The sequence below is a fragment of the Myotis myotis genome, unplaced genomic scaffold (assembly GCF_014108235.1).
Source record: "Myotis myotis isolate mMyoMyo1 unplaced genomic scaffold, mMyoMyo1.p scaffold_m19_p_19, whole genome shotgun sequence".
NCBI classification, from domain to species: Eukaryota; Metazoa; Chordata; class Mammalia; order Chiroptera; family Vespertilionidae; genus Myotis; species Myotis myotis.
Window position 1 is genome coordinate 7,929,466 of NW_023416323.1, and position 24,981 is coordinate 7,954,446.

The 24,981-nt window shown below is 53.3% G+C and overlaps 2 protein-coding genes across 27 annotated transcripts in view; one reads left to right on the forward strand and one right to left on the reverse strand.

The window, feature by feature from the left end:
- DPF1 (double PHD fingers 1) lies at window positions 1-12,710 on the forward strand. Of its 9 annotated transcripts, none has more exons than XM_036346933.1 (12): window positions 1-142; window positions 5,573-5,733; window positions 5,825-5,932; window positions 7,285-7,412; window positions 7,653-7,742; window positions 8,124-8,202; window positions 8,409-8,540; window positions 9,431-9,481; window positions 9,573-9,692; window positions 10,702-10,814; window positions 11,384-11,477; window positions 11,612-12,710. In XM_036346933.1, exons 1-12 carry the CDS (start codon window positions 111-113, stop codon window positions 11,680-11,682), a joined length of 1,179 nt encoding a protein of 392 aa, XP_036202826.1. In that variant the 5' UTR covers window positions 1-110; the 3' UTR covers window positions 11,683-12,710. The 9 variants fall into 9 exon arrangements, with proteins under 9 accessions (XP_036202826.1, XP_036202827.1, XP_036202830.1 ...); XM_036346934.1 differs by having other exon boundaries at window positions 11,384-11,465; XM_036346928.1 differs by lacking the exon at window positions 1-142 and adding an exon at window positions 3,942-4,062.
- A 2,454-nt stretch (window positions 12,711-15,164) lies between these two features.
- The window catches only part of SIPA1L3 (signal induced proliferation associated 1 like 3), a 309,889-nt gene continuing 300,072 nt past the window's right edge, over window positions 15,165-24,981 (reverse strand). For 15 of the 18 annotated variants that reach the window (XM_036346841.1, XM_036346840.1, XM_036346838.1 and 12 more), the window contains 3 exons: window positions 20,353-20,488; window positions 18,680-18,761; window positions 15,165-17,416 (listed from right to left, as the gene is read on the reverse strand). In XM_036346841.1, the coding sequence (XP_036202734.1) occupies window positions 17,273-17,416; window positions 18,680-18,761; window positions 20,353-20,488 (362 nt within the window). In that variant the 3' untranslated portion in view covers window positions 15,165-17,272. Of the gene's footprint in view, window positions 17,417-18,679; window positions 18,762-20,327; window positions 20,489-21,194; window positions 21,310-24,981 lie in introns of those variants that run through there. The other 3 variants (XM_036346836.1, XM_036346839.1, XR_004973699.1) reach the window with 3 other exon arrangements.

The following is a 24,981-nucleotide window of genomic DNA, read 5'->3' on the forward strand; positions in this document are numbered from 1 at the left end:
TGAATGAAATCGTAGCGCGCTGGGCGGCAGAGCGGGTGGCTCAGGCCGGGCTGGGCCCGCGCGCGGCGGCAGCGGCGCCCAGGCCCGGAGGCGGCCCTGCCGAGCGGGCCATGGCCACCGCCATTCAGAACCCGCTCAAGTCGTGAGTGTCCCTGCCGTCCACGTCCCTCTGTAACGCCCGCCTTTCCCCCGCCCTAGCTAGGGGCGGTGGGTGGGATGCAGTGAGCGGAGGGTAGTTGAATGCCCCTCCCAGCGCAGCCCCCATGCCCCCCTGGGGGGTCCACTCCCCTGTGTCTCCGTGGGGTTGGTTGGGATTGGGAGCTCCTTCAGGGTCGCGGGGGAGCCCCTTCTTTGTCGCTGTCAGTGAAGGAATGTGGCGCGGGCTGGGGAGGAGGGCTGGGGGTGGAGGCCGTCTTCCCACCCAGAGTGGGGGTAGGGGCTTCTTTCTCCTCCTTTTCCATCTCTCCTCCTCCTGGTCTCCCGGGCGCGGGCCTGCCCGGACATGGGGCTGGGAGTCCGGCGCCTAAGTCCAGACCTCAGTCTCCAGGGTCTCTCTTTCCCACCTCATCAAAGCACCTTTCTCTCTTTTTCCCTCTCTTTCTCGGCCCCCGCGGCCGGGGGTGGGAGCTGAGATTTCGGGGATTCCCGGGGAGATCCCTGTTGTCTCCCTTTTTACTCCTCGGGTCTCCAGGACCTAGAAGCCCCGATGCGCAGTCAGCTTAGAGCGTGGGATTCCTCCCTTGCCCGCTCATACACATCTAACCCGAGCATCTCCCATCCTCTTGGGGACAGGATGCCTCCGGGGAGAGCTCTGGGAGTGCCCTCAGTCTCTGAGAATTCCCTCCCTTTCTCCCTGCCCAAGTCCCTTTTCCTTTCCTTAGCTTCCTCCTGGGCCCAGTGTCTGGGACCCAGGATGTCTGGGTTCGAGCCTAGCACCCTCCCATATCTCCCCTCTCCTCGATCTCTTCACCACTTTCCCTCGTCGGGACCCTGAACTCCAAGGTCCCAGCGCTCCCCACCCCCTTTCCCAGGCGGGGACTGTGTGCTCCGAGTGACAGGTGCGCAGCCGCTGGCGTTAGTGCTAGGGTAGAAGACATAGGGGCCGGGGTTACCTTCCCCCAACCCTTTGCGCCCCCTGCCTTGACCTTGAGCACCTGTGCTGGGAGGTGAGGAGAGGGGAGTGGCTCAGGAGCGCTCCTCACCCTTAGGGCTGTGCCCGTGTGTAGACCTAAAGCCCCCAGTTGCCTCTCGTTTCTGGCGGAGAGAAGTTGGGGGAGATGGTGGGCAGAGGCTCCTAGGCACGCACCTACACGTGTGGCTTAGCGGTGTGCAAAAGCAGGTTTAGAGGGCGGGTGTGGGGCTTGGGTCAGTACGAGATGGTGTGTGATGAGGACTCCTTTCAGCTTCCTTCTCACTCTAAGTCGCACACACAGATAGATGTCTCCCCTGTGAGGGATACCTTCCACCGGCTGGGACCAGATTCCTGTTTTTGGTGGATCTATAGGCAGACATCCAGGCCTCCTCACACGGATCTACCCACACCTCTAGGAAATGTGGGGCAACCCATTGCAGGGACCTGGAGGCCAGAGTCAGCATTTGGGTGGGAGTGCCAGCACCCTCCATTCTCTCACCTTCTGAGGATTGTGCAGGGCTGAAGGGAGGGACTCCTGAAAGAATGTACAAGTCAAATCTCCTTGGGAGTGAGAGGCCGGCGGGTGCAGCCCTCGGGAGTTCTGAGTGCCTGTGTTCAAACCCAGCTTGAGCCATTCTCCCCTTCCCCAGCCGCAGTGTTACCTTCTGTGAATTGGGGAATCAGCCGTTCTTTTACCTCAGGGGGCTGTTTGATCTTTGTAGAGCACTTCGTACACTAAATGTAGTGACTAGTAGGAGAAGTGTCAATATTGATTTCATTTGTGGTCCAGTTTCCCAAAGAGCGGGGGGGGGGGGGGGGGGGGGTGAGGTGGCGATAGGATTGTTTGGGCAGGGGATAGAACTGGGAGAGGGGTCTGTGAAGGTGACAGGAGTAAGAAAAGGGTGGAATATCCCTCTCCAAGTTTCCACCTGAGTCTGTAGGTCAAATTGTGCTGGCAGACAGACAAGGCCTCCTGGAGGAGGTGAAGTGTCTACATGAAGGCCCCAAATGGGTGGAATTGATTTGAGAGTTCTGGGATGGGGAAGGAGAAAACCTGGGTTTTTGAGGCTAGAGGTGTGGGGAGTAAGTGTTAGAGGGAGTGTTGGGGAGCTGTGATGGTGGTGGCAGGTGAGAGAGGAAGGTGGCAAGGGCACCCTCTGAGCTGAGCTGACAGGTCAGGGGCAGGCCTTACTGTGGACATATGGAGTTGCCACTATAGGGGCCTGGAGGCCAGAGTGAGAGTGGGGCTGCCAGTATATTTTACTATTCCCCTTGTCACACCTCTGGGCCAGATGTGAAGCAGAGACCCCCTCCCTCAAGGCCTTATCTGGAGCAGATGGGGAGAATTTGTGGAAGGGGTTTTAGACTAGAGAGGTGTGTGTGTGTGTGTGTGTGTGTGTGTGTGTGTAGAAGTGACCATGGATCGGAGGCCTGAGAGGATCTCTCTTATCAGGGGGAGGTGAGGGTATGAAGTAACAAAAGAGGTGAAGGCTAATATGCCTCCTCTGTCTACTGGAGAGCCCCCTAGTGGGTGTTTTCATCCATGCGGAGGCTCAAACCTGAACACAAAGTTTGGACTAGGAGGGCTGTGGGTGTGTGCATAGAGAGTGTGTGTGTGACTAGGTGAGCCAACTCGCACTCTGGGGATTCCTCAGGGTAGAGTTACTGTGAGAGACAGTGGGAAAGAGAAGGCAGTAAGGCCCACTTGGGGACACAGACATCTGGGCGAGTGACTCCTTCCCTCAGTCACACTTCAAACAGCCTCCAGGAGCAGGGAACATGTAGCTGCACCTCCCTGCGCATCAGGAAAGTAGGGGTAATAACCGCATCACCCTGGAAGGTTATTATGAAGACTAAATGTGTTAAGCCCTGTAAAGCACTGAGAACTGTGTCCAGCATACGGTGGCTCTTCAGTATATTTGTCTATTCATTCAACATATATTTATTGAGCATTTACTATGTGCCAGGCATTATTCTTTCTAATAATGGTAATTATAGTACCATTTTACATCTTAGTACATATCAGATTCTTTTTGTGGGATGAATTTATTGAGCACCTACTACCTGCCAGGTACCTTTTAAAACACTTTATTTATAGTTACTCATTTAATCCTCACAACAATACAATGAGGCACCACTCTGATGAGGAAACTGAGGCCCAGAAAGATTAAATCATTTGCCCAAGGTCACATGGCCACCAAGTGGCAGAGCCAGGATTTGAACCTAAGAGGTGTGGCTACAGTCCCTAACTAGCACCGCCACTGTTTGGCCTTCCAAGGGGTTGAACAGGTTGGGTGGGGTCACTGTGAGAGTGGCAGCCTCGAGTGGGACCCACAAGGCAGGGTTCTCTGGAGCTGGGAGGGACTAGGGAGCGGGGGTGGGGAGGGGCAGTGTCAGCGAGCCTAGTCTGCGTGCGTGCGGGGTTGTCGGTGGGACGTTTGTGTGGGCACCTGTAGTGTCTCCGAGTCTCCCGGCACTGAAGACTGTGTGAGTGTGGATGTATGTGAGTATATGTGGGGTGTGGGAGTGGAGTGTGCGTAAGTCTACGTGGGAAGCGTGAGTGTATGTGTGACTTTGTATGTAAATGGCCGTGTGCGAGTCCAGGTGTGAGTGTGAGTGTACGCCCGTGAGCCCAGGTGATGAGTGAGCATGTGTGCGTGGCCGCGCTGCCTGGGCCCCACCTCTGCACCCGCGTCCCCGCGGGATCCCGCCCGCCCCCAGGCCGGGACTACGACTCCCAGCATGGCAGGGGCGGGCCCGCCCCGCCGCCCTGATTGGCTGTGGCCCCCGTACTCCCGCCCCCCCGGGAATGAATGGATGGGCGGCCTCCGCGCCTGCCCGCCCGTGCGCGAGGAGGACCGACCCGCGGGGACCTGCTGGGGGCAGGACCCGGGGAGCAAGATGGCCACGGTCATCCCCGGCCCCCTGAGGTGATGCGGGCCGGCGGGACGGGGGGAGGGCGCGCGCGCGCGCGTTTGTGTCGACTGGGGGTGGGGCCGATGGGGAGTCGGGCTGTCACTGTGGCCCGGCTGTGTGGGGGTGCAAGTGTGTGACTGGGTGTCTGGGGTCGACGCACCGCTCCTGGGAAGGCGGAGGGTGTGGGGAAGTCCGAGCCCTCTTCGGGGCAGGGCATGCCCCCACGGCGACCCCCAGGTAGGGGAGAGGATAAAATGGCTGTGGGGTGCGGGGACCTTGGTAAACTTGGGTGAAGCCCACACCACCTTTGTCTTGGGATGCAGAGTGTCTGTCACTTGTTTGTGTTCTGTTTTTCGGGGATATGTGTGTTTCATTGGGGATGTGCTTCACTGGGTCTGAGCGTGTGTACCTTTCCTTTGAAACTGCATCATTTGTGTTCTGTGTCTTTGGATATGTAGGTGTGCATGTGTCTGTGTAAATTTTTGTGTGAATGTGGGTAGCTATATCTATGTTGTATATGTGTGTGTCTTTGTGTTGAATATGTTATTTTGTTTTTGCTTTGTTAATCCTCACCTGAGGATATTTTTTCCCCATTGGTTTTCAGAGAGAGGGAGGGAAGTGGAGAGAGAGAGAGAGAGAGAGAGAGAGAGAGAGAGAGAGAGAGAGAGAGAGAGAGAAACATTGATGTGAGAGAGACACATCTACTGTCCCTCATGTACATGTGCCCTGACCTGGGCGGGGAGCAACGGAAGGGAGCGACTGGGGCCGGAGCAAGTGAACCTGCAGCCCAGGCACTTGCCCTTGTCCCAGAATCAAACTCCGGGGGGCCCTTCAGTGTGTGTGTGTGTGTGTGTGTGTGTGTGTGTGTGTGTGTGTGTGTGATTTTGTTTGTGTTGTGTCTCTGTCATGTGTGTAAGTGCATATGGGTAGATTGCTTTAACATTCCTTCTTTTAACATTTGTGTGTGTGTTTGGATGCTTGAGTGTGTTATGTGTGCTATGGTGTGTCTGATCTGTCTGGTTTTCATGTTGTGTGTCTGTGTTGGTGATTTATGTTGGGTGTCTTTGGATATGTGATGCATACTTGTGCATGGATACTAGTATATGTGTGATCTGTCCGTTCCTACACTGTGACTTGGGATATTTGTGTTTCAGTAGATATGTGTATGTGCACATATGTGAGATTTGTGTTTCTCCTTTGTGTCTTAGGATATCTCTCTTTGTATGTGAATTGATGTGACTATGTGCGATTTTTTGTGTTGTGTGTTTGGATATGTGCACATATGAATGGGGCCCAGTGTATTTTCGTTTGTTTCTATATTGTGTATATCTACTCCTTGGCTAGAGGCCTGCTTGAGTCCCAGGCGGGGGGCTCTTGAGTCCAGGAGCGACAGGAGGGGAGAGGTGCGGTTGGAGGATTCTGCCCACCCATCCTAGACGGGAGGGTTGGGGGAGGGATGCTGGCGACCTGGCGCTCCTGCCCTTGCTGACAGCCGCCTGCTGGCCTGCTCACTGCCCCTTGCAGTCTAGGCGAGGACTTCTACCGCGAGGCCATTGAGCACTGCCGCAGCTACAACGCGCGCCTGTGTGCCGAGCGCAGCCTGCGCCTGCCCTTCCTCGACTCTCAGACCGGAGTGGCCCAGAACAACTGCTACATCTGGATGGAGAAGACCCACCGTGGGCCAGGTGCCCGCTGGGAGGGTGGCGGAGGGATGGGTAGGGGTGGGGCCAGGTGGCCACAATGAAGCCCAAAATTTTACCTCCCATTTCACTCCAGGTTTGGCTCCAGGACAGATCTACACGTACCCCGCTCGCTGTTGGAGAAAAAAACGGAGACTCAATATCCTGGAGGACCCCAGACTCCGGCCCTGCGAGTACAAGATCGGTGGGTGGAGCTGTCTGTGCCTGGGGTGGCCTCCATGTGCTCCCCCTGCACTGCTAAGTGTGTGGCATGCCAGTGGGTGTCTGAGCCTTCACCTTTTCTCTCTTCCAGCCAGTGTCTGCGTGGCTGGCTGTGTGTCTCTCTGTGTGTGCCTGGGTATAGTCCACGGATTCTCCAGTTTTCCCTGAGTGGCTGAGCTTCAGATGGTATCTTCCACGTGGGCCCAGGTGTATTTGAGAGCAGAGTGGTGTCTGTTATGTGTGTCTAGGTGTATCCAGCCTTTGTACATCTCCTCTTGTGAGCTGGGATGTATCAGAATGTCTGGCTCTGTTTCTTCCTGTGGGTGCGTCAGAGAGTCTGATTGTAACTCTTGCCGTTTGTAGTGGAGTGTATCTAAGTGTCTTGAGTCTCTTTCCAGGTGTTTTCAAGTGTATTAGCAGGTTTATTTCCGTGTGTGTGTGTGTGTGTGTGTGTGTGTGTGTGTGTGAGATATCAGGGTGCCTGGCTGCCTTTTCCGTTGAGTGCCCAGATGCTTGGAATGTCTCTCTTTCCTTAGTACCTGGTGTATTAGGTATGTTTCTGCCATGTGTGTTGGTCCACCAGAGTGTCTGGCCTTACCACTTAAATGTGTCCACTACTATCAGGGTCACTGGCTGTTTCTTTTCCCTGTCCAAGGATCTGTTTGAGTCCAGATATATTAGGCTCAGGTGTCTACCTGGCTGTATCTTCCTGGGTGTGTCTGACTGCCTCAGAGGGACTGTCTGTATTGTCTATTCAATATGTGTATTCATCTGAGTGATTCTCCCTAAGTGTGTCTATCACCCCCGTGTGTGCCCAGGTGTACAGTAGGGTCTGCCTGTGTCTTCCCCATGTGGGTCTGGCTATGTCTGATGGTCTAACAATCTGAGTGTCTCTGGGTGTATCCAAGGGTCTGCATGTATCTCCTCCACGTGCCTAGGTTATCTGAGTGTCTGGGTGTATCTCTTCCTTTGTCTGACTATCTAAAATGTTCTGTCTCCCCTGTGTATCCTCTTTGACTATCTGTATCCTTCCATATTTGTCCAGGTGTAAGTGAGGGTCTGGCTGGGGTCTCCTCCATGTGTACAGGTATATACAAGGGTCTGGCTGTGTCTCCTCCTGAGTGTGTCCTAGAGATTCTGAGGGTCTGGCTGTGTCTTCTCCAGGGTCTGAGCGTCCTCAGTAGGTGTAGTTGAATCTTCAGATCTGCTGCTGGTTGAGAGTGGGAAAGCCTCTTTTCTCCCTCAGTGCGCATGGTTCTCTCACCTGGGCAGTTTGAGGAATCCTCCAGGGACAACTTCCCACTTGACCCCTCCTCCCCATGGCCTTGTCCCCAGACTGTGAGGCACCCCTGAAGAAGGAGGGCGGCCTTCCTGAAGGGCCGGTCCTTGAGGCTCTCCTGTGTGCTGAGACAGGGGAGAAGAAGATTGAGCTGAAGGAGGAAGAGGCCATTATGGACTGCCAGGTAGGACTACCCCTGGGTCCCAAGCTCTTCTGCCCTGGCATATCCCATTCTTGCTCTGAAACCTCCCCTGGCTCCCTAGGGCCTTCTGGCATCTTAAGTCTTTGTCTTCCAAATATCGTTATCTTTGGAAGGTCTTCTGACTTGCCCTTCCACCCAATCTCCAGCTCTGCACAGAACCCCCAAAAGCAGAACAGTGCTCCCCATTTTCTTGACTCCAATCTCCCTTCTCCTGGTGCTCAGAAACAGCAGTTGCTGGAGTTTCCGCATGATCTTGAGGTGGAAGACTTGGAGGATGATATTCCCAGGAGGAAAAACAGGGCCAAAGGAAAGGTATCTCCCCATCATCCATCCCTTCAAAGCAGACCCCATATACTAAGCAGGCATAGTGATCAGACCTGCCCCAATTGGCCTCATTTAACTCTCAGAACAGCAGGGGCGGGGGGAGGGGAGGAGGATCTTACACCCATTTCACAGATGAGGAGGTTGAGGCTCAGCTATGTTAAGCCATCTGCAAACCAGAGATTGTAAGGTGGACTAGAGCTGTCTTCATACCTGTGCTATAGATAGAGAGGAAACAACCCCAGAGAAGTTGAATTACTTAAGGCCACTGTAAGGAAGTGGCAGAGCTGCGATTCAACTTTCAGGCCCAAATGATGAGAACTCTTTCAGTTGCCTCCCTTTCTTGGCCCCTCACTCCTGCTCTTCCCCCAGGCATATGGCATCGGGGGTCTCCGGAAACGCCAGGACACCGCTTCCCTGGAGGACCGAGACAAGCCGTATGTCTGTGATAGTGAGTCCTTCTGAAGAGAGGGAAAGAGAGCGAGTGGGGCCCAGTGACCTGACCTGCCCGCTCCTGGTCACCTCCTCCTATTCAGGACCCTGGTGGGAGGATGCTCAGGCCTCTGGCCGAGGGGGAGGTGTGATCCCAGAGGCCAGAATGGAGGTGGCAGGGGCTGGGAGGGCTGACCGGCCCTCCATGCTCACTCTGCTCTCCAGTCTGTGGGAAACGGTATAAGAACCGGCCAGGGCTCAGCTACCACTACACCCACACCCACCTGGCTGAGGAGGAGGGGGAGGAGAACACCGAGCGCCACGCCCTGCCCTTCCACCGGAAAAACAACCATAAACGTGAGCAGGCAGGCGGGCTTTGGGCTGGTGAGGGGCCTTGGGAATGGGGGCTAGGAGCCTGGGAGGGAGGGGGCACATTAGACATTTCTGGAAAATCTCCAGCTCAGCCGTCACCTCCCCCCACAGATCATGGGGAAGCTGGCTCTGGGGTTGCCATGGCAACCAACCATCTCTCCTCTCTCTCTCTCTCTCTCTCTCCCTCTCTCCCGGCTGTAATATTTCTGGGTCTGATTTATTGTTTCAATTAGAGCTGAGGGAGGGGGGTGATAGATGACTCCCCTCCGTCCCTGCCTCCCTTTTTCCCTTCTCTGCTAAGCTTTGGTGGAGTGGCAGGGTCTGTGGCCTAGGAGTCCTTGAACCACCCATGCCAATCCCATGCCAACCCGGCCAGCTAAAGGATTGGGGAGGGCCTGGAGGGAGGTTGTCAGTGGAGAAACCATCTTCCCACCCATCCCTTGGTGGGAGAGGACAGTCTCTTTCTATTCCCACTGTACACCCCGGCATCTCTGTGTTCACAATTTTCCTTCTGAATGTTTTCATACCAGATCTTGGCCAGTAGTACCTACCCAATTTTTTATATAGTTGGGGGTGGCTGTCTGATGGAAGTGAATGCATGGGGAAGCAGTGGACTCTGCCTAAAGCTGTATTGGTCAGTTTTTACCTAATAAAAAGGACATGTCACTTGACAACAAAGAAATGGGGGGATCCTGATGAGAATTATTTGGGTTCCCAAGGTCTCTTTTGCTACTGGCCACAGCTTGGGGTAGTACTCTCTCTTCCCACCTCCCCAAGCCCGGACCTAGGGTCCCTCCCTGGAGCTGAGGCTGGGGACAGGGTGGAGCCTTGCCTATGGTGAGAGTCCCTCTCTCTGTCCCCTCCCCACCCCCCAGAGTTTTACAAAGAATTGGCCTGGGTCCCTGAGGCACAGAGGAAACACACAGGTAGGGACGCCTCCCCCTGCCCCTACTTCTGCAGCAGCCTTTGACTGGGGGCCCCTGCCTGCCCACACCAACCCCATCTGCTGTCTTTCAGCCAAGAAGGGGCCTGACGGCACTGTCATCCCCAATGGCTACTGTGACTTCTGTCTGGGTGGCTCCAAGAAGACAGGGTGTCCCGAGGACCTCATCTCCTGTGCTGACTGTGGGCGATCAGGTGACACCCCCACTGAGGTTTCTGGGAGCCAGGGTGGAGAGGACTCCAGGAGTTTAGGTCTGGAGGATGGGAGGCAGAGGAGTGAGGACTCGGGGGGGCGGGGGGGTAAGAGGGGAAGGAGACGCACAGTGCCCCATGGGCACTGAGAACCAGAGTCCGTGGGGCTGACTCCATTGCTGAAGATTGTGGGAAACTGAGTGGGATCAAGGAAGCTCTGGGAATAATGGGATGTGGTTGTCTTGGCATTGCCAGTAGTGACGTGCTTATCCTGGTGAGGAGTAGTGAGAGCTGGTTGCCAAGGCATTGTGGGTAGTGGGTTGTGATAAGTGAGTAATGGATTGCCACTGCCTGGGTACTGTGGATAACAGAGGGTGCCATGGAATTGTGGTTAATAGATGTGGTTTCTCATGGTGGACTTGTGGGTGACAGACAGTGGTTGCCTCAGCCCAGTGGTTAATGAATTGTGGTTGTCATGGTATTGTGGGTAGTGTAATATGGTTGTCATGGCAATTGGGTGTAGTAGAATGTAGTTGTGGCACTTGGGGACTGGCGGATTGGCATTGCAGAGTATTGCTATTAACAGTTTGGTTGCTGGGGCATCCTGTATAACAGGCTTAGGTTGCAAGGAACTCTGGAATGCCCCCTGACTGTGAATGGTGGTTGCCATGGCATTGTGGCTGGGAGAATGTGGTTGCTACGTTGTGTGGTTCTCGCCACACAGTGGTTAACAGAGTGTAGCTGCCCAGTGTTGTGGGTGGTAGGAAGTGGTTGCCACAGCGCTGTGGGTGATGGAATGCGGTTGCCATGGTGGCCGGGTAGGAGACGGTGGCCACAGTAGTGCTGCTTGCAGCAGGGTGCCGTGCACCCTGGACAGAGTGGGGTTAGGCTGAGGACCACAGAAGCCCATCATTATGAGCCAGGGGTAAGGGCTGAGTCATTTCTTCCCCCGAGTCTGTAGTCACCAGGGACATGATGACCCCTAACCGCATCCCTGCCCCTCGGCCCCCAGGACACCCCTCGTGTTTACAGTTCACGGTGAACATGACAGCGGCCGTTCGGACCTACCGCTGGCAGTGCATCGAGTGCAAGTCCTGCAGCCTGTGTGGCACCTCGGAGAATGATGTGAGTGCCCTGCCCCCACCTCCCCAGGACATATCCCCATTGGCCTCCCCACTTGGCACCTCCACCTTTTCCTGGAGCCTCCTTGCTGGTGACCACTAGTAACCGTATTATTATTATTGTTAGTGGCCATTCATTGAGCCTGGTACTTAATACTTTTCATCTTTCTGACTCCTCGCAACCACCCTCTGAGGCAGGTGCCTGGTTCCCACTTCACAGAGAGGGGAAATACCTTGCCCAAGGTCAGGCAGCTAGGGAAATGGCATAGCTGGGCCTGAACCCACGTCCACTGTTTTTGGAGCTGGTATCAGGCCATCTCAGTGTCATTTTAAGTGTTCCATAAGATATGATAAAGCCTGCACTACAGATTGCCAACTTACAGTGCTCCCGGGTGTTTTGCTCTGCTAAGCAGGGTTTTGCGAAGATTCTGTGGCCCAGACCTCTGGGAGTCCTTTCTTTCAGAAGGGCCCACCTCCCCCAGTCCCTTTGACTAGCCCCTGCCCCAGCCCCCCACCCGGATCTCTAGTGCCTGTGCTCCCAGGGTGCCAACTAGGCGGGTCTCACCCCCCCAGGACCAGCTGCTGTTTTGTGATGACTGTGATCGGGGTTACCACATGTACTGCCTGAGCCCCCCCATGGCGGAGCCCCCGGAAGGTGAGAGAAGAGGTGGGCATGACACTGGGGTGGGTGGGCTAGAAAGTTGTCTTCTTGCTGGTGAAGACCTTGCCCTCTGTATAGGAGGGGCTGAGCAGCCCTCCCTGGACCTGGGCCTAACTCCCTGTCCTCTGGCCACCCCACAGGGAGCTGGAGTTGTCACCTGTGTCTTCGGCACCTGAAAGAGAAGGCCTCTGCTTACATCACTCTCACCTAGGCCTGGCTCTGGCTCACCTGGACCTCTGGGGTGGTGCTTGCCCATCTGCCTCTCAGAGCTCCTCTACTCTCTTCTCATCCTTAATGTGCCACCGTGGGAAGGGGCGCAGGAAGCCTGAGAGGAGGCTGGGCCACCCCCTTCCCTCTGTGCGAGTGGAATGTTTGCCCTGCGGGTTGGTGGGCCCAGCAGGGCTCCTCTCTATTCCTCCCTCCTTCCCCATCCCTTGGCAAATGGGCACCAGGGGCTTCTGCTCCCCTCAAAGCCATACCCCGCCTCTGGGCGGGCATGAGGGGTGGTGGATGCCAGCCCAGGGCCTGGACCCAGCCTTTTTCTAAAGAAAAAATCAAAAAGTTAAAAAAAAAGAAATTAATATATACAGAATCCTATAAGGCCTGGCTGGGTGAGGGGGCACTGCTGAGTGAGTCCACAGGGCACCAGTCTATACCAGTTTCCTGCCTGGCAACCCCTCCCCCCAGTTTTGGAGCTGCAACTACCCCACTCCCCCTCCCCAGGTGGGCACCATTCCCCACTCTTGCCCAAGGCAGATGGGTGTGGTGCCCACCCTTTATCCCCTCTTGGTGCCCACTGTGGATACTGCATGATGTTGAACTGTGGCTTTGAAATCTGTTCCTGCCCCTTCCTGAGAGCCCCACCCTGTCTGCCACCACCACAGTTACTGGTGGGGCAGGCGGGTCCCTGCCCAGCGCCTGCTGGGATGAGAAGCACAGACTCTGCAATGGACTAGTTTTTCCTCCTCCCCTGCCCTGATCCCCACCGGCCTGGCCGGGCTACCCCTGCCCCCTTACTGGCCATATTGAGGGTAACAAGGGGGAGTGGTTATTTCTTGTGGTTGTGTATGTTTATTGTTCGGGTTAAAAAAAAGGGAAATTGAGATTGCAAGTGGATGAGGTTGTGGATTTTGGGGGCCTCCCCCAATCCAGGCATGCCCCCCCCCCCTTGTAAATGAGTCTCCTTTATTGCCTGCCTCTGCTGTGAATTAAATTGTTCTGTGTATTAAACTGGGCCTGACCCCTCTGCCACGACTACCTCCTTCTCCAGGCTGGTTTGGGGCGTCACCAAGAAGGGGAGCTGGGGCCTCATTTGGGGGAGAAGAAACAGAGGTTAACAGCTGGAGCTGGCTCCCACCTCCATCTCCCCCCTGTACCCCGCCTTTCTCTGGCTTTGTCCCACCTCCTCACTGCCTTGGCAGAAGGAAGAGGGGGGATGGGGTGGAGGGGGCTCCCGCCCAGCCAGCTGTGGTCGTCCTGGCAACGGACTACTGCAGCTGCAGCAGAAAGCTGAGAGGAGGAAGGCAGGGAACTGGGGGCTGGGGGAAGGGAAGGGATGAACAGATGAAGCTGGTCAGCCCCTCCTTGGCTGGGGTAGAGGGCAGGGTGCCAGGAGCACCTCATCCTAGTACCAGACATCACCTGGGGCTTCCTGTATGGGGCCAAGAGCGGAGGGGAAGAAGCAGGGGAGAGAAAGATAGGGACATAGGGACATTAGGAGACTGAGATTTGGGTGAGGTGGGTTGCGGAGAGGGAACCAGGAAAGAGTGATTAGGACAGAGACATAGATATGAGAATCACAAATTTATAGAGAATCAGAAAAAAAGATAGCAGGAGAGAGCAGAAGAGGGAAGCAAAAAAAATCTAGAGATACAGATGAGGAGAGCCACAGGAATTATGGGGGAAGAGAAGAGATGGAGATTTAGTGGGAGAAAAAATAATAAAAAATAGACATGTTGGGAGAGACAGGAAGAGGAAGTAGACAGTGACTTGGAGAGAGAAGTAGAAGAGAGATTTGATGGGGAGGCAGAGAACCAAGGCACATAAAATAGGAGAGAAAAAGAAGAAGAGAGGCACGTTGGGGAGAGAGATACAATTAGGATCCAGGGACAGGTAAAATCTCAGCACAAGGACACAGGAGATAAATGAGATTTCATGGGAGAGAAGGACACACAGAATTTAATGGGACAATAGAAAAATTGTGAGAGACAAAGGTATGAAGGGATTCAGATTGGGTGAGGAGAAAGCCAGAGATGGGGTGGGAGAGACTAGGGGAGGCTCCAAAGGGCGCCTGTAGGAGAAACAGGAGGATGAGGCAGACATTGAAATCGGGCAAAATGGGAAAGGGACAAGCAGGGCACAGTTCAGGCGAGAGCAAGGGCTGGCAAGTGCATGTGTGAGTTGTGGGGTGTTGGAAGTTGGTGTGTCACAGGCGGCCAGGAGAAGATGTGAGAACAGCTTGTTCCACTGTTCCCTGGTGGGGGGAGGGCAGCTCGGTCGAGGATGGGGCCCCAAGGAGGGCGGGGAAGGGAGTTTCTGGAACACTCTAGAATTTTTAGGAGATGTGAAAATAGCTGGTCCACCTCCTTTGGAAAAAGGCTATATACCCGTCTTGGAAAAACTTTTTGTGTGTGGTGAGGGAAGGGTCTGGGTTAAAGAGACATCGGGTTTGACTCAGAGACAGGGAAATGGGTGAGGTGGGCCAGAAAGCCCAGCCACCTGGCCAACCCTGCCAAGAGGGTCGGGCTGATCTCAGATCCAGACTGAGGCCAGACTTTGGGATCTTCATGTGGAATTTTGAGATTTGGACTGTGGTCTCTGGGTCAAACTGTAAGGATTTGCAGATCTGGGGCCCAGAGTTCACCGCCCCTCCCCAGATGGGAGTCCCCAGAGAAAGGCCTTGGCCAGGGGAGGTCACAGGGGAGGTGTCAGTCTGTCTTGGACACCTCCAACTCGCTGTGCCTGGCACCACCCTTCCCCACATTGGGTGGATGGGGCGCCAATAAGCCCAAGCTGGGGGAGTGGGAGGGATGGCTGGGTGACTGCCTGGGCAGAGGAGGCGTGGGTGGCCCTTAAAGGACAGATTTACCGAGCTGGAAATCTGGCTTTCTTTCTGTTCAATCTCCATTTTTAAAAGTTGCCCACTAATTCTAAAACTAACACAACTTTGTGGCTGGGCCTTGCTTTCAGGCATTTACTAGTAGTATGTGACTTCTGAGGTAGAATCTCCCTCTTTTTATTTAAAAAAAAAATATATTTCTTTATTTCAGAGAGGAAGGGGGAAGGAGAGAGAGAGAGAGAGATAGAAACATGAGTGATAAGAGAATCATTGATAGGCTGCCTCCTGCACATCCTCCATTGGGGATCGAGCCCGCAACCCAGGCATGTGCCCCTGGCCGGAATCGAACCCGGGACCCCTCAGTCCACAGACCGACACTATCCACTGAGCCAAGCCGGCCAGGGCAACTCCCTCTTTTTAACTTAAGAAGGACTTTTACGTTCTGAGTGGTGGATTTCTGTCATTTGGGTTTCAAGGAAAAAATGTTTACAAGGTTGGTGTCCCCTGGTACTTAGGGAAGAATGTGTGTGTGTGTGTGTGACTGTTTGGGACAAGGGGAACACAAGAGGGGGCTGATGCTGGACCACCTCTCATCAGTGACCCCAGGCAGCTGCCCAGATAGTGAACACACAGACCATTTCTATGAAACATTTATTTTCTTTGAAACCTCCAGAAACATGCCAGAAAATCTCAAAACAGGGATAGAAAAAAGACAAAAAAGAATAAAAAAATCCAAATGAAACAAATCATACAAAAAACCCCAAACCAAATCATGCTTCTATCTTACCCATCAGATAGAACACCAGCTTCAAATTAAATAGATTTGTTTTGCAGAGATCCTTAAAAAATAACAGAAAACCAAAAATCATAACTTACACTTGTCAATGTACATGATTAGGTCCCCAAAATGATTAGAATGATCTGAAGATGAGGTGACAACTTAAAAGCCAGGGGTTGGGGAAGCACGGGCTCCAGCCTAGGGTCTGAAGAAAGGGGGTGGGGAGGTCTTGGAGAACCTGTCCAAAATGGGGGTCTGGGAAGAGGAGTGGAGACATCACAGTAGTTGGCCAGGGCTGGGGACCGGGCCGGCCCTCTGCAGCCTGTCTCACACCACAGCCCAGGTGAGAACGAGGAGGTGGCAGATGTGTAGGCTTTGTCACAGGCACCAGTGCTGCCAGGGGCCAGGGGCTGACTGCAGGGGGACATGGTCAGTGTCTTTTTCTCTGGCTTCCTGAATGCCTGTGTCTCAGCACCCCCTCCCCTGAGGTTTCTGGTCCCAAAGAGAAGGCGGTGAGGTCTCTGGACAAGGACCGGGCCGCTGGTGCTGGCTCCGAGCCTGGAGCTGCAGTTCTGAGCCAGGCCCGCGCGGCTCTCCTGGTCTGGTGATTCCTGAAAAGGAAAGACATGGGCCTGCCCACCCTCACTTTGTCCCTCTGAGTCCTCCTGCTGAACACCAGCCACAGGGAACTGGCCTCAATCCTCAGCTTGAGGTTGGGGGAATCCACAGATTGTGGCCATACAGGCTTGTTCTGGCACAACTCTACATGAAAAAATAAATATATATATGTGTGTATGTATATATATATTTGTTTGTTTTTAAAGGAAAAAAGAAACTCTGTTTCCTGGGTGAACAGCGTAGTGTCACACCAGCTTGCTGCCTGGCAAGCTGCCCCTTATTGCCGTTAGAGGACCAGCGTCTCGGGGTTCCCACAGCAAAGGCTTCCGGGCAGCACAGTGAGGGTGGCCCAGAATCCACTGCTGTGGGGGCTACAAGGTGGGCTGAGGGACTTGCAAACACAAAACAAAAGCAGAGAGATGAAGGCTGTTTCTCTCTAGTGAGGGTGGGCAGGCCCATGTGACCTGGGGGCTCCCTGGAGCCCCTCCTGGTGCCTGGAAGAGGCTGTGCCTGTGGGGTCAGGGCCGGGGGGCTGGGCAGCTCTGCGGCTGCGCCTGGCGGGGCAGGAGCTCAAATCGCACGTGGAGGGGCTCAGGCACGATGGCCTCTGTGGCTGATAGAAAAAGACTCTAAACGGTGTGCAAATAGTTTCCCCCTCAGAGCACATGACTCCGGATGTTTGAGCTCCCCCTCTCTATCCTGGGACCCCCCAAGAAATAATTGAAACTCTAAGAATGTGCTCCTGGATGTTTTTGAAATATGGGGTTGGGAGGGAGTGATGTCCGTGCTTCTTGGCGCTCGTGCAGGAAGGAGAGCCTTGGCCTGTTTCCACATGAGCTCTGATCTCTCCAGGGTGGGGCAGATTGGGCCGGTTCACACTGTGATGTCTCATGCAGGGGGCTAGGCCCCATAAGCCAAGCCCAAACTCTTATATGTGGTGAAGAAACTTGGTTTATGAACACCTGGAGCTGTGGAGTTTAGAGACTCACTACTGCCCTCCCTCTTTCCTTCCTATAGCTTTGATGTCTAGATCCTAGGAAGAGACAGGATGCTTGCCGCGCCCTCCTGCAGGAAGGGCCCTTGGGGGTAGAGTGGGCAGGGCCCCACCCCAAGGACCAGAGGTGAGCAGTTCCAAGGGAGGCTTGAGGCCCTGTGGCCTGCTGGGGCTCGAGAACCATGAGCAGACCCTACCTCATAGCCCCGGAGAGTTTCTATGTCTAAGGGGAGTGTGGTGGGGTCCTAGCTGGATGATCTTGGTCACACCTGCAACCAGGAGCTGAGCTAAGGGAGAGAGGAGAGCAGAAGCCCCCATCCACCCAGGTGGGGGTGTGAGGCAGCCTCTCCACCTCAGAGTTCCTTCTTCTCCCTGCAGAAGATCTCAGCGAACTTGCGCAGCTGCTCACTGGCGGCCTGTGACTCCTCCTGCAACCGCTGGTTGTTCTGACGCAGGCTGGCCACCTCCGACTGCAGCACTGCCTTGTCCTGCTTCTCCTGCAGGGTGGGGTGTGGGCATCAGCAGAGTGGTCTAGCCAAGGGCTCCCTAGGGCCTGTGAGCCCTGGCTCAGCTGTGCTTTAGAGCTGGGCTGCCAGGTGCAAAGCCCAGCTTTGCTTGTTCACAGCTGAGTAACCCCGGGCAAGTCACTTCATCTCTCTGAGACCAATAGCCTCAACTCTAAAAAGGGGTGGCTGCGAGCTTTCCCTAAGGTCATTTATGTGGAGCTTTCACACAACAGTGTGATGTTGGGTGATAGTCTGACAAACATCACTGATTATTATCACCTCATTTCACCCTCAGCCACCCAGGGTGTTGGGAAACCCAGCCCCATACAGCAAGGGGGAGCTGGTATGGACGCAGGGCTGCCTCCATGGCCTCTCCTGGGACACCCTTCCAGGATCCTTCACATCCAGAGGCGGCAACTCGTCCAAGGTCACATGAGGTGCTGGGGTGAAATCTGAACCAGAGCTCCTGTGATTTTTGTGCTTGAGACTCACAGTATATGCTGCCTTTTACCCCCAACTATAGAAAGCAACAAGGAAAAGTATCCTCCATCCTTATTTCTCCTCATTTTTCTACCCTGGAGGCAAATACAATTATTCAGACTGCTGCTTTCTACGTAGTCCTCTGACCCATGGACGTTAAACATTTATTTCAAGTATGATGTTGTTCTAGAAAACAGTTCTGCAGCTTGCTTAGTTTGTTACTTAAGTTATTGGATTTCTTTTGTATATTAGTAAATATATAGTTTTATGTGACTATTTTAATGGGCTGCAGAATACCTGCTGCCTGGGTGACCTGTCACGTCTATCAGCACTGACCTGTGCAGGGATGGCTACACTGGCTCCCATTAGGGGGAAAAAATTAGTTCATAGGTCGATGCTCAACCACTGAGCCATGCCAGCTGGGCCTGGTTCCCATTTTTTATTCTGCCAACAGTGCAGCATGAACACCTTCACTCACAGGTCTCTGTGCCCATGCTTGAGATCCTGCTGGGAAAATTCCCACAAATGGAATTGCTGGGTCAACATGGTACATAATTACTTTTCTTGCCCCCAAAAGGTTAGACTAATTTATTCTTCCTCCAAGAACGTGTGATTTCTCTGTGTTCACCAGCCTTCGGTAGTGTCACGTTTTACTCTTTAGTCATGACTACATTCAAAGATGGGTGGTCTCCCCTAGATTTGCAGGGGTGGGGGGACAGGTACCTCAGCATTGCTGGCCCCCAAGTGTCTGGGCAGTGGAGTGGGGGGGCTTACCTTCTGGAGGTCCGTGTGCAGCTGTTTCAGCATTACTTCCAGCTGGTACACCTTGCCTGTCAGATCCAGGGGTGGCTCCTCGCTGGAAAGACAGGGGACAGGGTCAGGCTACTCTCACTCCTGAGGTTCTGGGGCGTCCTTTCCCTGCTGGTATCCCAACAGGGTCTGGAGGAGTAAGTCTGGGGGAAGCCAGAAGCCAGCTCTCTTCCTGGCCTTGCTCCGCCCAGTGAGGGCACGTGTGTGGATGTGGGTGAGGTTGAAGGCTGTGCCTGTGCCTGCCCTGAAGTGTGCTTTCCCCAGAGGAGGGACCATGTATGTGCTTAGGGAGAAATCCTGCCCAAGTGTGACCAGCTCCTGTGGCATGAGACAAAGAACCCATCCCGCAGACATCCATGGAGCACACAGGCCTGTGAGTGGACAGGACTAGCAATGAGACTGAGGAGGACAACGATAGCCGCTGGCACTGGGCGCCCACCCTGCACTGCACATGGTCTCCATCTAACAGGTTCTGGCCCAACGCAGCCTGGGAGGTCACCATGTCATTACCCACTGGACAGAAGAGAAACCCAGGCTCAGGCAGGGACACTGCACCCAGGACCTTAGCCTATGGCTCCTCCTCTGCAGATTCCTCTGCGCTGGGCTTGCCTAGCCTCTTCAGGGGACAGTGGGCAGCCCCTTCCTGTAGAAGGCTCCACTTGACCTGTGGGTCACACGTATCTGGTGGGTGCTGGGGAGGGGTGGGCTGCAGCAGACGAAGGGAGCCCGGGGTCTCAGCCCAAGAAGGGGAGAGGACTCGGCCCCTCACCCTTCCCTCCCTCCGTGGTCCTGGATCTTCTGCAGGGGGAGATGGGATGCCGGTGGGAGGAGGTCAGGAGAGCATCCAGAGGTCACAGGTGCCACCAGTTCCACACCCACTCTATTCCTACCCTTTCTGTGGTGGCACCATCTGTAGCTGCCTAGTTCCTGTAATTACAGTGGGGCCACATTTGGGAGGAGGTTGGATCGTGAAGCCACTGTGACACCAACAAGAAGAATCAAAATTACCCTGAAAAATCGCTTGTACTGCCCACAAGGTCCATGACTGTGGTATATAGAGTCCTGTGAGGGAAGGGCGGCTGTGCACATGTGCAATGCACTCTTTACACCCATGGACTTGCAAACATGCTATTTCCATTCTATCTCCCTCTTTAATTGTCTGCCACGACAATGCAGTCAAAGACGGTACACTAAATGTGAGATGGCAAATGTGACAGCCTGGCCCATGTCCTCCTCCTTTCCCCAGGAAGCCTCCTGAGGCAGGGTTCCTGCCTCATTGTTCCCAGGTCCCAGACAGACCAGCAGGGACCCCCTAGCTGTCGTTAGGGAGAAGATTCACATAATTCAGGAATATGCAGAGGAGGAGACCCAGAAGCCGACAGAGAGGACAATGGAGTCACAACTTAAGTAGTTTTCAAAGTTGGAAGTGCAACAATTGTGAGAACACGGATTACAGTGTCGTGTCCACCTGACCATGAGGACAGGACCCACTCTGGTTTGGTCACTGCGGGGCCCAGCGTGTGGATCACTCCACAGCGTTAGATGAGGAAGCAGATGTTCCCCAGACACTGCAGACCGGGTGGTGGGGTGACCTGCAGTGGCTATCACTCACCTGGATGTCCCCAGGGAAACCTCACCTCATGGTAGGGGTGGTCCTGGGGGTTGGGGGCCCTCTCTCCAGGCTCAGGTGGCTGTGGACAGGACTGTGTGCAGGTGGCATGTCCGGGCTCAGAGCTGGGTCATTGAGAGAGAAGAGTGACACGGCTCTTTGTACTGGTGGAGAGAGAGGGGAGAGGGGTCAGCGGGGATCCTGGCTCCTCCTCACTCAATGACCCTCCCTCTGCACCTTTCGCCTGAACCTCCACCACATTCCCAACAACACCTCTGTTAGATCACACAGGCAATGTGGATGAATTTTTGCCAAAAAATCCAATCAGATCAGGACACAACAAAACCCCGTTGTGATTCTGAGCAAGTCCCTAGACCAGCGGTTCTCAACCTTTCTAATGCCGCGACCCTTTAATACAGTTCCTCATGTTGTGGTGATCCCCAATTTCATTGTTACAAATTGAACATAATTAAAGCATAGTGATTAATTACAAAAACAATATGTAATTATATATGTGTTTTCCGATGGTCTTAGGTGACCCCTGTGAAAGGGTCATTTGACCCCCAAAGGGGTCGCGAACCACAGGTTGAGAACCGCTGCCCTAGACCAAAATGACCAGTTTAGACAAAATTCAAGGGAGAGAGAGACAGGTTAAATTATAGTGTGAGGAAGTAATAACCCAATTCAGAACCTGGCACATTCTTAGCATAAATGACTTGCTTTAGTCAACAAATAAGTGGCAGAAAAAAATGGCTAAAAGTGGAGTGTACTGAGTGATATAGTACATGAGGGTCCATTATAGTCCAGTTCTAAGAATGTCTGTGAAATCACAAAAGCAAAAAGAAATGCAAAACAGAAATGCAAAATCACGTATGCTGAAGAGAACAGAAGTCACAGGGCCGGCTGGTGCAAATGAACAGTCACGGGGTGCTTTGCGTGGGGCCTGAGTGCTGGCAATTTTAAACAGGACTGTTGGGGGATCTTTCTGTAACGACAAGAATTGGCGAGGGCACCGATGCACCACAGAGCGGCTGGTTCACTATTGCCAGACAAGGGGGCGAGAAGGCCCAGGAGGTGGGCCTGTGCATGCCCTGAGGGTATAGGCAGGGCCAGGAGCAGAGGTGCACATGCTGGACATGCATTGCTACCCGCAGAGGCGGCTCCCGCCAGCCGGACATCTCTGCTTTGAGACGAGCACAGTAACAACCAAACACCCTCCCTAGGTCCACCAGCCGGTAATATTTTGCCACCCTGACCTCCTCTCTCCTCACTCATCTGCGTCAGAATATATGTTTTCCTACTATTGATCGTAAATGGCACCACCATGGTGCTTCACCCCTATGTAGTTCATTATACTTTTCCAAAGAATAGGACGCTCTCCTACATCATCACAACACACTGTCATGCTCAAGAACTTTAACATTTGTACTCAATGGCTAACAGTTATCCTGAAACCGCCCCCCCCCCCCCCAAGTTCTCTAAACAACATCCCTATAGCTACTGTCTTCTCTCCTGGCCTTAAAATCTATTCTCTTTGAAAATATTCTTCTGTGAATAATGTCACACATGCCCCAAAGCAGAGACAACAGCACTGTGCATCTTCATGAACCCAGCACCCGTTCCAACAACTCAACATACCCTGGCTTCCTCCCTGCTTGTCCTTTGCTTCTATTCACCAGATTACTCCTTTCCTTCCCACCTTATAAATAGCTTCTTGAGGCTTAACTGACATACAACAGACTGCAAATGTCGAAAAGTGTACAATTTTCCTAGGTGCCTTTGTTGGCAGAGCCTCAGTTTCCTCATCTGTAAATGGGAATCCAAATACATCCCTCAGGCGAGACCAGAAGAGATGCTGCTTGTGAAGTGAGGAAGTGCTGGCTGCATCTTGCCTTCAGGAAGCACCACTAAGCAACCCTTCCTATCCCTGCACGTGCCAGGCCTCCAGAGGGCCACACCCATCAGCAGTGTTGGGATTCTGCCTGGCAGCCATTCTCCAGGGGAAGGCTGAGGTAGACCAGAGGCAGCGCCTCGTATGCTCTAACCACTCTCCTTCTCACCCCAACCTCAGGCCTGACTGCCTTTATCCTGTGGCCAGCGGAGGCTGTAGGATGGGGTGGAAGCAACGGGCAGAAGAAATGAGGAAGGATGTTTCCTCTAGGGCCACCTGCTAGAGTGGACTGGCTCAACCATGGAAAAATGAAGGATGTGTATTATATGGGTCTGGTTTAGCAGATCTGTGCCTCGTTTAGCAGATCTGTGCTGGGTACCCAGTAGTGACTGCCCTCGGGTCCTGCCCACCCGACCTAGTGGGGAAACATACCCATCATTAGATAGCGACGGCTCAGAGTGGTCAGGGCACAGGCAGAGGGGTCAGGGCTGTGGGAGCTCAGAGGAGGTGCCTGATGTAGACTAGGGGATACCAAGGAGGGTTTCTTGGAGGAGGGACAACTAAGCTCTGGCCTAAAACAAGCATGTCAAACTCGCAGCCCAGGGGCTGCATGCGGCCCACAAGGAATATTTTTGCGGCCCAACCAATATAATGGTATGTAAGAAATGTTTTAATAAAAACTTCGTAACTTAAATTTTATAATACCCTGTTATACATAATTATTAATAACAAACTACGTTTGCTAATGACTGATTACTATAATCGTGTTGCATTCATTTCCCTTATGCGCCTTACGTGCGCAGGTGCACCATTTCTCTCCACTTAATACTGGCAGTGAATATTTTAGCAGCTGACGTCATTAGTCTTGGACTGACTTGTTTGGTATGCACAACAGGAAATATTTCACTTTCGGAGAACAAGAAAAATAGGTTTATTTGTGTTATGCTTATTAATTTGTGCAGTTATTCAGTGTCTGATAAGTTAATGTTCAAGAAAAAATATTAATTTTTATTCAAATGTTCTATTATTTTATGTTAATGATTACTCATTTATTTCAGCCCTTTGTATTCTATTGAAATAAACCTATGTTTCTATGAAAATTGAAGCTTCTGTTTTTTTGCGGCCCACATAAACTTAAACCTTGTTTATTTGGCCCGTGTTAGCCTTTGAGTTTGACATGCTTGGCCTAAAAGATTAAAAAAATGAGCCAGAAGAATATGGTTGTGTCTGTCAGGGATCACCATGAGAACCCATGAGGAAATGGAGGCATCCTAATATATATAAAAAGCCAGGTGCCATTACGACTGGACGGACAACCAAACAGCAGGCTAGGGAGCTGAGGGAGTGGGAGCTGTGGGCCCAAATGACCAAAGGACCCGTCTGGCTCTCACAGCATGGCAGGGCAGGGTCGCGGAAGCTGAGGAGCCTCGCGGGGTGGGGGGCTGTGAGCATGGAGCTTCCCAGGGTGGCTGAGGCGGAGGAGTGTTGCGGGCAGGGGCGGGGGGATGCGAGGCAGAGGAGCAGGGCGGGAGCTGTGAGTATGGAGCTTCGCAGGGCATTGAGGTAAAGGAGCCTTGCGGGGCGAGGGCTGTTAGCGTGGAGCTTTGTGGGGTGGCTGAGGTGGAGGAGCGCTGCGGGGCAGTGGAGGTGGGGCAAGGGCTGTGAGCGTGGAGCTTTGTGGGGCTGCTGAGGGAGAAGAGCATTGCAGGGCGTGGGCAGCAGTGAGGTCGAGAAGCCTCGCAGGGCGGGGGCTGTGAGCATGGAGGTTCATGGGGCAGGGGCCACAGAGGTGGAAGAGCGTCGCTGGGCAGTGGACATGGCCCTGATTGCAGGTAGACCCAGGGATCCTAACCATGCACGATTTAATCGTGCGCTGGGCCTCTAGTAGAAAGAGAAAGCCGCTTGCCCAAGGTCACACAGGAAGGAAATGGGAGAGATTGCTAGCTGTCCATCATGATGAGTTTTCCCTTTCTCCATAATAACATATTCCAAATTTCATCTGGACACATGGTCTCATTTCCCAGCCTGCCCTGCAACTAGACGTGGCCATGTGTGACATTCTGGCCAATGGAAATAAGCACAGAAGTGTGAGGCATTGGGAAGTGCCCTTATAGGGAGGACATGTGTCCTTCTCTCTCCTGCTCAAAGCTGAACATCATGGTCAGAACCCTAGCAGCCTCACTGTGGGGGTGAAAAGCCTGTGACCTCAGGCATTTGTGGAAGTGCCATGCCAGCCCACCCAATAATTTTTACCTGTGCAAAACCAGGCATTTTTAAGTCATTATTAATTTGGATTTTTTGCCACTTGCAGCCGAAGCAAATCTAGACACAATTTGGATTGCTACAGTTTTGCCCTACAGTAATAATATAAGGTATTGTCTGTTGAGGGCTTGTTTTGTGCCTGACATGTTTTACATAAGTTTCATGTAATCCTCACTGCAGCCTCAGGTCATGAGCACAGTCACGTCCCTGATCTGCAGCTAAGGTAACCGGATCAGAAAGATGAAGACATTTGGCTAGGACTGCACAGCAAGCGACAGGGGAAGGATGTGAACCCTGTTCCACCGGATTCTGGAACCTGAGTGTGTCCCCTTTCAAAACCCCAAAGCCCTCTGTTGATCCTCTTAGGGCACAGCAGAGGGTAGGACAGTGATGGCGAACCTATGACACGCGTGTCAGAGGTGACACGCGAACTCATTTTTTTGGTTACTTTTTCTTTGTTAAAATGACATTTAAATATATAAAATAAATATCAAAAATATGTCT

Excerpts from the sequence above, each read along its gene's own strand:
- DPF1 (XM_036346928.1), top strand. The coding sequence starts at position 3,950 with ATGGGCGGCCTCCGCGCCTGCCCGCCCGTGCGCGAGGAGGACCGACCC. Across the intron at positions 7,743-8,123 it reads AAAACAGGGCCAAAGGAAAG|GCATATGGCATCGGGGGTCT; the intron begins GTATCTCCCCAT and ends CTCTTCCCCCAG. Across the intron at positions 8,203-8,408 it reads CAAGCCGTATGTCTGTGATA|TCTGTGGGAAACGGTATAAG; the intron begins GTGAGTCCTTCT and ends TCTGCTCTCCAG.